Genomic DNA, 16,672 nt, shown 5'->3' on the forward strand with positions numbered 1-16,672 from the left:
AGTTTTATAATCTATATTATCAATTAAATAATTTTTAATATTTTAAATTAAACAATAATAATAATAGAATGAATAAATAATAAAAATTAAATTAAATACAAGAAATAATATAGTAGAAAGTATGTTAACTTTATAAATAGAATTTTATAATAAATACTAATAAACACAAATAAGTAAGTAAATAAATAATATAATATAGAATAATATAAATGAACTAAATTTAATGAAAATTCAAGAGATATTTAGCAAATATACATGACTCCTTAAAATTAAGATATAAAAGGGGGGAGAGTTTATTTTAGAGAGGGAAAATAGAAGAGGAGAAGTAGGAGTTCAAAAAGGAAAATTGAAAGAGGAAAGTAATATGAAGAAATTAGGGAAGAGACTTTCTGAAAAGGTATCAATGATATTGAAAGGATGTAAACCTTTAAAAGGATAATAATTATGTTCATAGTTGTGACTCTTCAAAAATATTGTAGTTATAAAGTATTGGGACTTTTCCAAATGGTTTTAGTTATGAAGTGTTGTGACTTTTTCAAAGGATTTGTATTATGAAAGGTTGTGACTCTTGGAAAAGAAGAAACAAAAAAAGTACATTGTATCTTTTTCTTATAATTAAAAAAGGAAGAATTTTAGAAAGTAAATCTATAGTTGAGATAATTTAAAGGGAATAATTCATTGAAGGGCCAACTAAGGATAGAGCCACATGGACCAAACAAAGAGGAAGGTAAGAAAGGTATGTTTGTGGATCATTTTAGTTTAATTATGTTTATGAATTTATTTATATTAATGAATCATACTTGTGGATAATTTATGCATATACATATGTATGTGTAAAGGTGGAATTCAAAACAAATAACACACATGACTTAATGGTTAATGGTTTAAGATCAAGATAGTCCCTTTTTAGATTAATAAATAATCTTAATGTTCATTAAAGGTATGAAAAATCTCTTATGGGAGATGATTTGATCATAATTTCTATAGTGGCAGTATCAGAGATGGGTGTAACCTCCCATTTGGCTGGCACAATGGAGTAGATCACAAAGTCTTAGTGTCAGTATCAGAGATGGCTATAACTACCAATTTGGTTGACACAACAGAGATGGACATATAGTGTTAGTATCAAAAATGGGTGAAATGCCCATTTGGCCAAACACTACCCAAAAGGATATGACCTCTATTATGTTGGTATGTGAGATATTTTATCTCCATCTAACCAACATGCCTAAGGAGATATAATGGTAAGAATGTTTTGTGGTGTTGATGTGACATATGCATATGTGAGCCTTAAGGGGTGCACTCTAGAAAAGACAGATGAATAACTAAGGGTTAGGAAACATGATCTAGAGACATTTTAAGGTTTGGGTTTAGGCTAGAGGGTAGGAAAGTATACTAAGATTTGTTATTATTAAGATCCCAACTTTTATTTTTGCAAGTTTTGCCAACTCTAGTAGTAGGGACATTACATTTACAACAAAAAATAAAATAAATTTTCTCCTCTGAGGCATGTGGCCTCCTTCCATACTTGGCCTCTCTCAACTCTCTATATAATGCTCATAGCATTCATAATGTCTCCTCGCCTCAACTTTCTTCAACTTATAATGATGGTTGGTGTTCCTTACTAATGACCATTAATAGTCACTCATTTCACATAATCAATACCCAATCATCCCTTTTCTTGAGCACATATCCCTCCTTTTGCAACAATCCTTCAAACATCTAACCCTCTTCAAACCCTTCAATCATTTTCATATCAATCACTAACACTTTGCATGGACAAAGCCCTTATAAAACTTGTAGATAGTAATAGTGAATGCCCTTTCCAATCCAAGATCTATAACTTTGACGAAACCCTTCTCTTTATCTATGAGTAAGCAAATGTGCCTTCATCAGTATCACTATGCTAAGGGATGGACTACCTTTATCAATCTTAGGGAAACGAAAAAATGAGAACTTGCACTTTGTTTGCAACTAATAAAAAATGAAAACCCACATTTTTTTTGCAAAATTTGCATGCTTTTGTCAAAATTATGATGAATGTGGGAAGTCCTCTCATTAAAATTTTGACGAATGCGAGCAATGTTTGGAAAACATAAATTTGAGACAAAATGCCTTGTTCATCAGAAAACTTTGTGGAATTTGAGGCCAAGTATATTAGTGCTTTATGTGATTCCTAAATGGGGGTTTTACCAAGACAAACCCCTTTATCCAACATTTTCCATCTTTGTGGGTGCATGGATGGGCTACAGAGCTATCAAAACTTTTCTAGGCAACTCAAACCAATCAATGCATCCTTGAAAGTTTTAGACAAAAACCCAAAATTAAAAACAACTCAGTTAGTCTAAAATCGGCTACAAATTGGCTCATTTGTTGTGCACCCTCCAAAATAGGCTCAAAATTGAGTAGCAAATAGGTGTCAACATCAGGATCTCAAACAATGATTACATTTATTTTGGGGATTTCATATAATTGTTATACAAATGTGAAGTAGTATATTCCCTTCTTTGTTATTATAGATGCATATTAATCTTTATTAATATGTATTTCTGATCTTATTATCATTCCTAATTTCAAAATTACATATTTAGTGAAGGTTTATTGTCACATTCAACACTTAGGTTATCACTTGAGGCTTTTAGGGCATTCTCCTCTAAATTTGCAATTTTGAAAAAGAGAGGTGATCACCCTATTTGTATCACTTCTATTTTCATATAGTATAGTATCCATGCCTTTATACAAAGGATTACAATGGTAGAAATAAACATACATCTAAACTATAAATCTCGTTTGACTAAGAAACCATGTGCAAGGGGATATCCATCAAATTCACCAAAGAGTTGAACCTGACCCAAACATGCTTCCCAAGGTTTGAACATTATGGATGGCTTTTTTCATATGGCATGCCCTCATCCTTGTCAAATGTGGTCAACTAATTAAGCTACAACCCTTTGACACAATTAACATTTTGAACCACACTCAATGACAATCATCAGGAAGAGGGGAGTGATAAACTGAATTGCAAAATTGACCTTAAGAATAGATGGAGAGAGGATGACTCTTCTTATTGTAATTCATTTCTCATGTTCCTATCAATGAATCATTGACTAACAACTAAAATGTTGATTGAAAAAAACATGCACAATTGAAAAAAAAGTAACTATACCATTCTTAATGAACTCTCTAAAAAGTACCCCTACACTCCCCCCTTTTCAAATTTAAGTTGCAGTCCAATTTTTCATTTACCTCACCCAAATGATGGATTCTTAAGTGCAAGACACAACTTTAAGTCAAAATAAAACTTACACAATTCAACTTAAAAATCTTTGCATGTTACTTTAGACTCTTGAAAACTCATTCATACAAAAGTATATCTATTAAATAAACAAAATGCTACATAAACTCAAATTATTTTTTTCAACTCATTCATACAAAAGTATGTCTAATAAACAAAATGCTACATAAACTCAAATGTTTTTTTTATTTAAAAGTGACGAATATAATCACCAGTTTGAACATTCCACTCTCAAGTTCTAGAAGGAAACTGATGGACAATGCTGCATAAACTCAAATGATTTTTTTCTTTAAAAGTGACGAATGTAATTACCAGTTTGAACATTACACTCTCAAGTTGTAGTAAGAAACTGATGGACGTAGTAGGAAACTGATGGACGTGGTATAATACATAAGACAGTCCCTAAAAGTTACTTGCAAATTATTTCAGACTGAGAGGGTCACCGTCAAATTTAAAACATCCCATGACTGATGTGATGTGGACCTGAGAGACATGACTTGGATGCAAACTTTTCACACTAGGCCTGATCAACTCCCACGTTGATACCATTTCACACTTCATCAACTGCCACATTACTTCCTTTTTCACACCGAGAAAACTCTCAGCTGAGCAATTGCTCTTGCATAAGCAAATGGTAACCTGTAACAGCTAAGTTGACTCCACCACTGATGTGACCTCCGGCAGAACATTTTAGAAATGCCAACGTGGCCCAGATCTCTCCTTGCAATCCCCTCCAAGCCCCCTGGAAAGAATCTGGGCCTTACACGTACAAAAACTGGAGGTCTTTTAAGGAGCCAGGTAGCCCAAAAACAAACGTTCAGCGTAATGCTAAGTCTTCACGGGTATTTCAGCTAGCCTTGAAAAGGTCCATCTGATCCTGGTCTTCCAGGCCCCACTTTCCAAAGACTTTGAATTTTCATTCTTCCATTTTCGGGCTTCTTTAAGTCGCCAGAGTTGTGGTCATGGCTGCCAACTGCTAAGCCTTTTTTATTGATTCTTGATTCTGCTCAGCCTCTTTTTTAATTCGTTAAAGTTTGATTTAAGTCTTAACTCTTCTTCTCTGCATCTTCCTTCCAATCTGTTTCTGTTTCTCCCTCTGCGTGTGTGTGTTTCCATGGAAGGAAGCGTGAGCTATGGTCAAGTCACGTGCTTGCCTTTCTTGAATCTGAGTTTTCTCTTTATATGCCACGTGATGACTTAGCTGGGTTCTTTGAAGGCTGCCCATTTTGGGCGGATGATATATAGGGAGGGCATGGAAATGGGAGATTTCTTTTGCATGGGTTTAAAGTGTTGAGAGATTCTTTTCGTAGAAAGATAGAAATTGGTTTTGTGGTTTTGTTTCTATGGACATTGTTTTGGACCTTGATGACCAGGCCCTGCAACTGTTCATGAGCAATATTGTGGCTTCTTTGGGAGGAAATTATGTTGTGGTTTGGACGTTGGATCAGACTACAAGGTAACTGCTTTAGTTTTGTGTCTTGTTTTTCATGATGAGGTCCACGTCGTTTTTGGATTCAGTTGTGGGAATTCAATTGCGTGAGATTTTTTTTATTAAGTTTTCATACAATCGAATTCAAAATTAGCATTTGATGGTAGAAATCTATTGTCATTATTAGAATGCAAGGAACTTAGCCTAGTTTAGTATTTTTTTTTTCTGGAAGTTTGTATTGTTTTTGGATTCAGTTGTGTGAAAAAAAATTTATTGAATTCAAAATTAGCATATGATTGTAAAAATTTAGTGTCATTATGTTGTGTCCACATTGAATCAGAATGCACAAACTAGGCCTAGTTCAGTTTCATATCTTTGCCCTTCTCATTTTTTATGTTGAAAAGTTCATATTTGATGTTGTATTATTTTTGAATTCGATTATACTTAAAAAATCATTAAACTCTTACACCATCAAATCTAAAAACAGCATATGATCGATATCATAGAATGTAGAAATCTAATGTCATTGAGTTCACATTTGGTATAATAAGTTGTTGGATTTTGTTTTTCAGAGAGCTTGTTTGCAGAGATGGATGGTATAACACAGCAATGGAAGCTGGGTCGTCTTCAATGACAGAGAGTATGGGTCTCAGCCTTTTTAATTTATACAGGCTCTCCAGATTTGCTCTAGGTATAGGGTGAGTTCCTCCATCTGCTTGTTTTGAGAAGGTTCATGTTCTTCTTTGAGGTAGCTTTGAAAAACACTGTATGATGCTCCATGAGATAAAACAGCAATAAGAATGAAATGTGATCAGCATATTAAATTTGTCAAAATTTTGATGTTCGGCACGTTTTTGTTTGTGTAGTTTATGTTTTAGTTTGGATATATTTAAATTAGATTATGTGATTTTTTTCTTTTATCAACATTTTGTATCATATTTTTAACTATCTATAATTGACTATTGGATAGCGTATTATGACATTGAATCATAGCGTTTGATTCTAAAATCATTTCTACAATTTATCATTCTTTATTGAATAGCTCATCATGACATCAAATCGTAGAATTTCATTCCATAACTCATGATGACAATGAATTATAGAATTTGATGCAAATCTTGCTAAAAGAAAAAACTAACATAATATATTTCAAAATGTTCAAACAAAAATTATGACTGTTAACACGAACATATACAGATGGTCTTATTTTTCTAGTGATATAGAATGTTCTTTTTTACATAGTATAGGGCCCTTCCAGTTTAGGATATGTAGAATGGATTGAATTTCTTCAGAATCCATGATGTTTACATGTAGCTAGAACTAATTTCTCTCGCCTAATCAATCATCCCACTGTTTAAACCAATTTAGTCATGGTTTTCCTTTGATGATTTATAAAAAGATTGTGACTCATTTAGTGACTTGTTTGGTATTTGCAGTGTCCCAGCTTTGGCAATGGATACACAGCCGGTTATTTGGTTAAATTCTAATGAACTGTTGAACTTCTGCTGCAACGATGACCAGCGCAACTTTTACATTGTAAGACCACCTGAATCTCATTCCATAAATCTAATGCAGATGCTTTCATTTAAGAAAATGGTCAAATTCTAATGAAGACTGATTCTGGTGATGAATGCAGGTGGCCGAGATTCAGGTGTGTTGGACAGTTAACTCAGTTTCATCACATTACCTCAAATTAATAGATCATTGAAATCTTTTTGGGTTTTTTTCTAAAATTTCGTTTCTTATTAGACAGCAATATTCATATCTTGCGGAAATGGGGTGATAGAGTTGGGAATGACTAATCTGGTAAGAAAATCAACCCAAGTGAGCTCCATCATTAGATAATTAATGATGGATATAATTTTTTAATGTTTTTAGTTATCAATAATGAATAGAATTTTAAAAACATTGTGGATTCTTATGAATGTTAGTTTTTTAAATCCATCTTTCAAAAGTCTTTAAAGTTCATTTCATTTGTTCTTTGTTTCTCAGATTCCTCAAAATGAAGATTTACAGTTACAGATTTCAAACTTTGTGGCGCCATATATTAGGCTGGTTCCATCCCGGCAAACATCTTCTTCCTCCTCGTTGCCCTCAAGATCGATTGACAGTCCAGAAAGTTCATCATACACAACAACAGCAGCAGCAGCAACGACGACGACCACAACAGCTACAATTACAGAAGAACAGCTAGCCGTTCCTCTTTTTCCGGTTGAATCGGTGCTGCCATTCCTGCAACCATTTCTGCCCACATATCAAATCCCAACTAACGTGTCATGGCTGCAGGGCGCACCACCTCAGTCAAGGATCATTCCACCTCATCTGCCACGTGTGCCTCCCAGACAGCCTTTCTCACATCAGACCAGCAGACGTGGCGCTTTTGGCGCTTGGAGGGCGGCGGGTATGGTGCCTCCACGTCGGACGGGTGGTAGTCAAATGAGATTCAAGAGATCGGTGGAATTACTGAAACATATTCAAGCTCAGAGAATACGTCAATTTGAGGCTGCTTCTGCTGGGCGCCCAACTACTCCCATTTCCAGCAGTCAACTTCATCACATGATCTCTGAACGCAAGAGGAGGGAAAAGCTCAGGGACAGCTTCGATGCATTGCGTTCTCTTCTCCCTCCAGGCTCTCGGGTATGCCCCCATCTCATTTTATGTTTCTTTTTTACATAAGCTTTGATTGAGTTGTGTTTGAATGGTTCAAAATTTATAATATGTTCAATTTGGGATAGAAAGATAAGTGGGCTATATCTTGGAGGGATTTTATAATTAAATAATGAATAACTTTTTAAGAAGGTCTAAGGTTTTGTCTCCCAACATTACTCAGATATAATTAGTGTTAAGTGTGTTATTCATTTTTATAAGAAATGGGTTCTTGTGGAGATAAGATATGGGTCAATGAATTTGACTTGAAAACTAGCTACATAGTTCAAAAATGATACTGGTACCACATCTTAATTCTAGATTGTGTTTCTCAATTGGGTCGTGCTAGTATTTCTCCTATATTTTGAATCAAACTCCATGAGAATGTAGATTGCAAGAGAAAAAAATTGGCTCATCATCTATCATCAATAAGAAGAAAATAAGAGAAGAGATGATTATTTTATTTTGTTTTGTTTTCTTGCTTCTTGATAATAGAAGCAAAAAATACAAGATATGAATAATGGTCTTACTTTCTATGATAGATCATGGAGTTTGATCCATAAACTATATGAGCAAAAATTCATTCAGACAAATTCGGAAATAATATATCTGATTTATTACAACATCAAATTTAAAAGCATTCAAAATCATTAGAATTTTTCTATCACACTTTAATTGTTTGATTTTTAAGTCAAATTCATTGACCCATGTTTCAGGAGTAGTAGCTCACAAGAACCCATCTAGTATATCATTATCTATCATCAAAATAAGAGAAGAGATTACAATTTATCTTTTTGGCTTTTGCTTCTTGATGATGAATGAAAAAAAAAAAGATCAGATATCAATAATGATCTTGCTTTCTACTATCTATGATAGATCATAGAGTTTGATCCATTAAAAATGTGAGCAAAATTCATACAGTCAAATTCAGAAACAATATATGGGATTCATCACAACATCAAATTTAAAAGTATTCAAAATTATTAGAATATCATTATCAGGCTTTAACTTTTTAATTTTTAAGTCAAACTAGTTGACCCATGTTTGAGGGGTAGTGGCTCACAAGAACGCCAGTGGCTACGGGGCAACATATATGCACTCCTAGTGAGTGTTAAATAGTGGCAGTCTTTTATACTTCTATTGAATATTGGTGCATATATGTTGCACCGTAGACGACACCTACAAGAACCCATCTATCACTAAAATGAATAGAATACTTAACCTTGATCACATTTAGATTATGCTTCCAAAAATAAAGTATCATACTTATTAATAAATGTAACCTTTTTAAATATTAAAATTGAAAATATTATATTTGTAAAAAAAATTAGGAAAAAAGCCATCGATATTTTTCAAATCTAATAAATATGTAATGAATCTGGTAAGCAATTTAAAAATCACATGTTTATTATGAAATCATATTCAATAGAAAACTTTAATCTAACACTTCATACAACTTTAATTGGGATTATCCACTTTGTCATTTTAAATATATAAATAGATAAGATTGTCGTTTTGAATATATAAATAGATAAAAATGGCTACAAAACATGTGAATGATATTGTTCGACTGCGACACATTTTTTTATTCCTGTTATCTCTTTTTGACTGATTAAGATTTGACGAGAAATGGCACATAAATATGACAGCTTGGTAAATCATTCTTATTGTTAAAATAGATACCATATCTAAATACTAAATATCTTTAGTATTATTATTATGTTTAGTAATACGATCATGTGACCTCTAAAATACAGTCTATATTACAACAACACATGTTACTCTAATTATTGAAATTCTATTCAATTCAACAGCAAATTTTATTGGATGGGTGACTCTTGTCTACCATTGCTAGGCACAAATTCTATAATATCTCATGCTCATAATAAGTCTTGACCTGCTGATCATTATTGAACACAACTTGAAATAGCACGTGTATAATACTTTATATTAATTAAAAATTAACCCCGGAAAGAGCAAGGAAAGTCACAGTCAAGAGCCCTGATTCAAATGTTGGAAAACAAAGCAAACCCGATTCGAAAATGACATTAGAAAATGACGGGCACGTTTGTTTCTTTAAATCTTGCAGAAAGACAAGGCTTCCATCTTGGCGAAAACCAGGGAATATCTAAGCACCCTTAACTCACGGGTCCAAGAGCTTCAAACGGCCAATCAGCGACTAGAATCACTAGTAAGAAATGCCAAAAGAACCAATCAAGAGGGGAGAGAAGATGTTGAAAATGCACCACAAAATGTTGAAAATGCACCACAAACAAGGGCATTTGTGGCAACAGGTGTAACAGTTGAAGAAGAGGGGGAGGAGGAAGAGGAATCTACTCATAGCAATGAATTGCGACTGAGAATAAGAGTGACAAATCCTTCTAGTTCGATTGATGCGATTATAGTTGTTTTGAACAGTCTACATCAGATGGAGGTCGATCTGATATCCTTGACCTCCCAAACAGAAGGAGTAGCCGAAGCCCAGTTAACAATTAGAATAAGGATCAGACTACCATCACAAGTAAGTAAATTAATATACATTCATAATATATATGAAATAAGCAGAGAGATATCATTCTTAAATATCTTTTATATATTTCTCTCATAGATGAGATCCATTTTACTCTTTGTTATATGGACAGGAGGCAAGGGGGGACCCAACAAGAAGGGAAGAAATCAAACAAGGTATACAGAGAGCTATGGAAAGGCGGCCCGAGAGCTAACGTCTATTTACGCTTTTCTTGTTTTCTCTTCAATTGAATTCAAGGCGGCTGCCTCCCGCCGCCGCAAACAAATCAGCAATACACAATTTTGGTCAAGAGTCCAGTCAACATTGGTTTTGTTTGTTCACAGATTCGTTCATTTTTTTACATCTCCTTCTATCAGTAACTTGTACCAGTATGTGAGGATTAGCGTTGTTCAAAGTCTTTTTTTAATTCAAAGTCGCTTTCTAAGGGGTGAAAGAATAGCCTATCAATCAAAAGAGGAGTAGCTCCCCTACTACCTTTGAATATGGTCAAAATAAAGACTATGTATTAAAGCAGGAGAATTTAACAAATTAGTTAAAGACTTGAGATTTTATGGTCTATGAAAATGATTAAATCGTATTTTTTTAATGTGTCCATGTTAGATTATTTGGTGGACTTAGATTATTTTATTATTTTTGTTTCATATGTTTTCTCTTCTTTTTCTTAATATTCACTATTATGAATCATGCATTGTAGTTTTTTGAAATTGAACTATTTATTTTTCATAAATCTGCATAAGAGATCATAGATGCTTTTATTTCAATAAGGCTCAACTTTCTAATTAAACAAAATAATTGAACATTAGTTTTTGCGTTGAATATGAAATGAAGTTTTAGAAAGATCTATTATAGGGATATAATCATTGAGTAGGTGAGCAATATCTATTAAAAATATTTATTCACAAAAGTTTATTGTTATCTTTGAATATCATTATTTGAATGATTGTACTTTTAAAAAAGTCATATAACAACTTTATAATCTATTTTAAACTTCACTTAATCTTTTTTACATCAAATATAAGATAATATAATTCATGAAAATATGATTAAGGTACTTGTTAGAAATAATATGTAGTTGTTAGATTTTCTAAAAATCTAATATTTAAACTATATCCATGAAAATTAATCTAATTATTAAAATTGTGTAAAAAATATATTATTTTAGGTTTATGTTAGCACTCTTCCTTTCTCTTATTAGTATTTGCCGAAGGCTAAATACCATTGCAATCAATTTTAACGAGTAATTAAATTTTCTTATTTCAACCACTTATAACTCAAGATTTTTCTTTTCTAATTTCTAAATTTATGTTTGTATAGTATACTTGTAAAAAAATTGCTTTATAAAATTATCTAAATTAGTTTTCTTGATTGTGATTGGTTAATATGGTTGAGGTCTTATTAGCAAATTTCAAGCAACCACTAAGCATTGATGTGACTTTTTAGGATGCATATAAATTTTAACTTTATAACACATTCCTTCACCAAAAAAAATCCTTCACAAAAATCATTCATCATAAAAGAATTTAATTTTTAAAAGCAATATTGATTTTTGAGGATACATTATTAAATTTTAGACTAAACTCTTAATTTCTTAGGATACAATGTTAACTTTTAAGAAGCATTATTAATTAATTTTATAGTATTTAATTGAAATTTTTAGTTTATTTTTTACTTTTAGTATCCTTTTTTTTATCAATAAACGGCCAAGGCCATGATAAATTTATTAATATAATTTAAAAGATTACATCAGCTTTTACTCCGTTCAAACGGGCACTGGTAGGAAAGAATGGAGAAAAAAACCTACAGTCTAGCCTGGGACAGAATGTCCTATATTATTACATCATAAAAGGGGCATACCCCAGTCAAAACACAGTTAATGAATACATTGATATATAAAAAAGAATTAGGGGCATACCCCAAATGGTTACAATTGCTTACAAAACAAGATTTAAAATATTTGATGAGATCCCTCTTGGTCATAAAAATGACTCGCCAATGAGATGATAGAGTACCTGCATCAGATTTGACTACTACCAACTGGACTTAATAAAAAACATGGTTAGTAATCCTAAAACTAATCGTCACAACAAGCCTTGCCATATATTACTAGAGAATCATAAACACTAACTTAATTAAATTTAAAACATTAAACTATCTTTGCATCAGCAATAGACCAATAAATCATAATTACCTCTGGCATATGTGAGTATTATAAGAGATAATAAGAAAGAAGCAATATACAAAACAACAGGACACATAAACAGAAAGACCAAAGGAAGGGAAAATAATCTAACCCAAGGAAAAATTTAAGAAACCCTACCAAAATAGACTAAGAGAGAAGGAGGCCAAAGATAACAGAAATAAACAACTATCAGATAAGAGCCGCTAACACCACTAAGGAATGAGAGTAACAATAACTGATTGAATATAATAGCTTACCACACTCAGAATCCAAACTGTGGGTATCTCATAAACCTCACACAACATAGCAGAACAACACAAATATACAAAGTCATGATAAGATTAACCAAAATGTGCATCCAATATTGGTAATTCCAGAGAACAATCAACCAAAATCGGCTACTAACAAAGCCATGTAGTTGCCATAGCACGCAGTCCACATGATCCTCAAGATTCTGCAGAAATCCATAACAAAAAACTCGCTCGCATTGTGTGCCCGAGCAGGAGAAACACAATGCTTTATGAAATAAATGTTTCTTGCCCTAGTAACAATAGTCTTAATTAATCCTATGAAAGAACGTTAAAGATTTAGATATGGATTATGGCTTTAATTCAAAAATACCAATACACAACTTCTTTTTTGAGGAAAGAAAAGCATTTAACCTTATATTGCTTTATAAATAAACTGGTAGCCAGTGCTTTGCCAAAAGGAAATCAAACATCTCAATCAACATATGATATAAAGTCTATTATAATATTACTCATCACAATTATGCCTAATGGTGAGGCAGGAAAGAGCCAGTCCCAAAAGAGAGTGCTCAATAGTCCATCAGACAATCCCGACATGGTGATGCAATAAATAGATATCCATTAATACATAAACCATATAGATAATGAATATGAAAAATGAGAAAACAAGCAAATAAGGTCACAATGAAGGGAAATGCAACCACGTCTTGATCTAGAGGCCTAGTCAAAATTGACTAATGAGGAGGCCAAATTAACACATAAAAACCTAATATTATGCTTAAATGTCGTAACATAACTCAAAGCCCAACTCAAGAGGAACCATCCATGCAATCATGCATAATTTGAAATGAAAGAATTTAAACCTAAATAATAAGAATTTAAGCATGAGATATGAAAAACCAAGATAGAAATAGGGCATAGTCTGAATACCAAGTACTATATATTTCATATAATCCACAGATAAACATATGATAAGTCTTAGGGATTTATAACAAAGATTAAAAAAAATCTTAAACTAAGGATTTAAAACAAAGCTCTGTTAATATTGTGGATATTAAGCTTAATAACAAAATCGCTAGCTATGTATAAACTATGAAACCCTATGACACTAACCCTAACTAGAACAAACTACCATCTTTCAAGTCAGGCCCCTGCCTTGCTTCCAATAGACCATGATCACTTCTAGGATGTTGTTGGGCTGCTCCACATGGAAATTGGGAGGGAACTCAAAGTCGAATTTTTCTCTACTTATTTTTTATGCATTTGGGGTAGAAAATTCCAGATCATTAAGATTGTCAAATGTTACCCCCTGCTGAATGTATGTGTTGGAGATATGCAAATAGTTGAGAAGCCACTCCTTGCTTTCTTCTGCAATGATCCCCTGCCATCTAAGGAGAAAATGTAGATTGGCCTCCATTTTGGGCCACTCGTGATAAAATGCTAAGCTCTCTTGAATGATCAAGGATGGATGACAATAAGCGGTAATTAAATCTGGATGCCCCAAGGGAAGATTCATATACTTTTCTGGAAGGGGAATCCTAAATTTACTATCAATGCTATACACCACTTGTTCCAATCCCTTTCTCCAAGTTGGGACAAACAGGTCATGACAAAGCCTGACGATGTCATCTGCTTCCACTCTAGCTCTTACTAGGCAACTGATAAACGACCCGATTATATCACGGTTGGTCCTCCAAGTATATTGATAATTGAAAACACCCTCTCCCAGAGCTCAGCTAATTGCAATTTGTGACATATCATCCATAGGATATAGAATCCGATTTTACCTCTCTGGTTTCACCAACCCACAGAATGCCATAGTTCGACTCTCATTGGCATGACACAAATAGATGTTGGTATCCATGGTTAACGGCAAGAATGAAAATTATGAAAGACAAGGACAAAAACACCCAGAAATAACAAATGGAAACATCTAAATGCAATCATGGGAACCACAGGCACAATGTCACAAAAGGAATGCATAAGATGGCACTTAATTGCAAAGTACCATGACATAAGAATCACCATAAAGGAAGAAATGATTACACGGTACTCTGAGCTGCCTAAAACTATGGTTGTCATCATAATAATAATGAAAGTGCAGAAAACCAGTCGAATGATATCTAGTCTTTAAAGCAAGTATTGCCAAGGATAAGCCAATATCAATAGCTTTAAAGTTAGTAATTGATACAAAGATTACCGAAATAATGAATAAGGTGTAAGGTCACACCATCAACATAGAACAATCGGTATGGGTATATACAAATTAAACTAAATGAAATATAGAGATAAAGAAAGAGACAAAAGATAAGCACAAATTTGGAGGGGAAGAGAGTAACCATCATTGAGTAACAACGAATTTAATCCATCTACTCCCAAGTTTGATAGCTAATCCGCAAGTTGGTTACCTTCCCTATATATATGACAAATACTATAGTCTTCTAGCTAATACATAAGGGATAGAACCACCTCTAACTGGGAATTAAGAACCCAGTTAGAAGTGGACCTTTTTCTAATGGCATTTAAGATAATTTGAGAATCTCCTTCAACGATGACTTTAGTTAATTTAAACTTAAGAAATAACTGAATAACTTGATAGAGAGCTTCAAGTTATGCTAGATTGTTAGAGGTAGGATGGATTGACATGGCTTTTTTAGCTATCCAACACCCAACCTCATTATTTATTATACATCCAATGCCAGCTATACCCGAGTTACCACGAGCTGCTCTGTCAAAATTCAGTTTGACCCATCCAAAAGGTGGCAGCTCCCATTTGCAATTTTTCCTAGCCTCTTTATTATTCTTTGAGTAGAATAAGGGGGGATTAATCAAGTTGGGCCAAAGTTTCTACATGAGGCCATCCCAATTCGAGAATGAACCTTCCTCTAGCCACAAGTTTCTTAGATAAGAGTTTATTGTTTCCACAATATTAGCTTCTATTTTGGCAATAAGATCTTCAAGTTTGAATTCCAAATTTCAAAAAATGTGACTATTCATTTCCTTCTAGATTTCCCATATCATAATAGAAGGGGAGATAGTCCAAAGTTTACTATAGACACCCTTGACTAGAGTCGTGGACCATCCTATAAGTAAATTAGACAAGGATTTTGGGAAGGGGGTGGACCAACCCAACATCTACCTAAGCCACTCCCAACAGCTTTGAGAGTAAGGGCAATTAAACAAAATATGGTCAGAGTTTTCGATGCTTAAAAGAACACACTTGGAGGGACCTTGAATACCGAGAATGTGTAATCTATCCATAGTTAGAATTCTGTTTTGAAAAGCTAGCCATAGGAAGAAGCCCACTTTTAGAAGGCAAGAAGAGTCCCAGCAGAGCTTTAATGGGATATCCACCAAATCTAGTTTGTAGGCTTCTAAAATGGCCTATCAATCAAAAGAGGAGTAGCTCCCCTACTACCTTTGAATATGATCAAAATAAAGACTATGTATTAAAGTATGAGAATTTAACAAATTAGTTATGAGACTTGGGATTTTATGGTCTATGAAAATGATTAAATCGTATTTTTTTAATGTGTCAATGTTAGATTATTTGGTGGACTTCGATTATTTTATTATTTATATTTCATATGTTTTCTCTTTTCTTTTTCTTAATATTCAATATTACAAATCATGCATTGTACATTCCATGAAATTGAACTATTTATTTCTCATAAGTCTGCATAAGAGATCATAGATGCTTTTATTTCAATGAAGCTCAACTTTCCAATTAAACAAAATAACTAAACATTAGTTTCTGGGTTGAATATGAAATGAAGTTTTAAAAAGACCTATTATACGGATACAATCATTGAGTAGATGAGCAATATCTATCAACAATATTTATCCACAAAATTTTACTATTATCTTTGAATATCATTATTTGCATGATTGTGCTTTTAAAAAAGTCATATAACAACTTTATAATCTATTTTAAACTTCACTTAATCTTTTTTACATCAAATATAAGATAATATAATTCATGAAAATATGATTAAGGTACTTGTTATAAATAATATGTAGTTGTTAGATCATCTAAAAACTAATATTTATATTATATCGATAAAAATTAATCTAATTATTAAAATTGTGTAAAAAAATATTATTTTAGGTTTATGCTAGCACTCTTCCTTTTTCTTATTAGTATTTGCCGAAGGCTAAAAACTATTGCAATCACTTTTAATGAGTGATTAAATTTTCTTATTTCAACCACTAATAACTCAAGATTTTTCTCTTCTAATTTCTAAATTTACGTTTGTATAGTATACTTGTAAAAAAAATATTTATAAAATTATCTAAATTAGTTTTCTTGATTGTGATTGGTTGATATGGTTGAGGTCTTATTAGC

The 16,672-nt window shown here is 32.8% G+C and overlaps 1 protein-coding gene across 2 annotated transcripts; it reads left to right on the forward strand.

Annotated features, from left to right (window-relative positions):
* Window positions 1–4,284: 4,284 nt before the first annotated feature.
* Window positions 4,285–10,486, forward strand: LOC149576675 (putative transcription factor bHLH041). Of its 2 annotated transcripts, XM_089818997.1 has the most exons (8): window positions 4,285–4,751; window positions 5,297–5,422; window positions 6,161–6,260; window positions 6,361–6,375; window positions 6,474–6,530; window positions 6,717–7,361; window positions 9,460–9,891; window positions 10,013–10,486. In XM_089818997.1, exons 1-8 carry the CDS (start codon window positions 4,639–4,641, stop codon window positions 10,091–10,093), a joined length of 1,569 nt encoding a protein of 522 aa, XP_089675123.1. In that variant the 5' UTR covers window positions 4,285–4,638; the 3' UTR covers window positions 10,094–10,486. The 2 variants fall into 2 exon arrangements, with proteins under 2 accessions (XP_089675123.1, XP_089675133.1); XM_089819007.1 differs by lacking the exon at window positions 4,285–4,751 and having other exon boundaries at window positions 5,362–5,415.
* The last annotated feature ends 6,186 nt before the right edge of the window (window positions 10,487–16,672 follow it).

Source organism: Cupressus sempervirens, chromosome 1, assembly GCF_028749045.1.
Source record: "Cupressus sempervirens isolate cs-2001-9-10 chromosome 1, ASM2874904v1, whole genome shotgun sequence".
Lineage (NCBI taxonomy): Eukaryota > Viridiplantae > Streptophyta > Pinopsida > Cupressales > Cupressaceae > Cupressus > Cupressus sempervirens.

Excerpts from the sequence above, each read along its gene's own strand:
- LOC149576675 (XM_089818997.1), top strand. The coding sequence starts at position 4,639 with ATGGACATTGTTTTGGACCTTGATGACCAGGCCCTGCAACTGTTCATG. Across the intron at positions 4,752-5,296 it reads ACGTTGGATCAGACTACAAG|AGAGCTTGTTTGCAGAGATG; the intron begins GTAACTGCTTTA and ends TTTGTTTTTCAG. Across the intron at positions 9,892-10,012 it reads GGATCAGACTACCATCACAA|GAGGCAAGGGGGGACCCAAC; the intron begins GTAAGTAAATTA and ends TTATATGGACAG.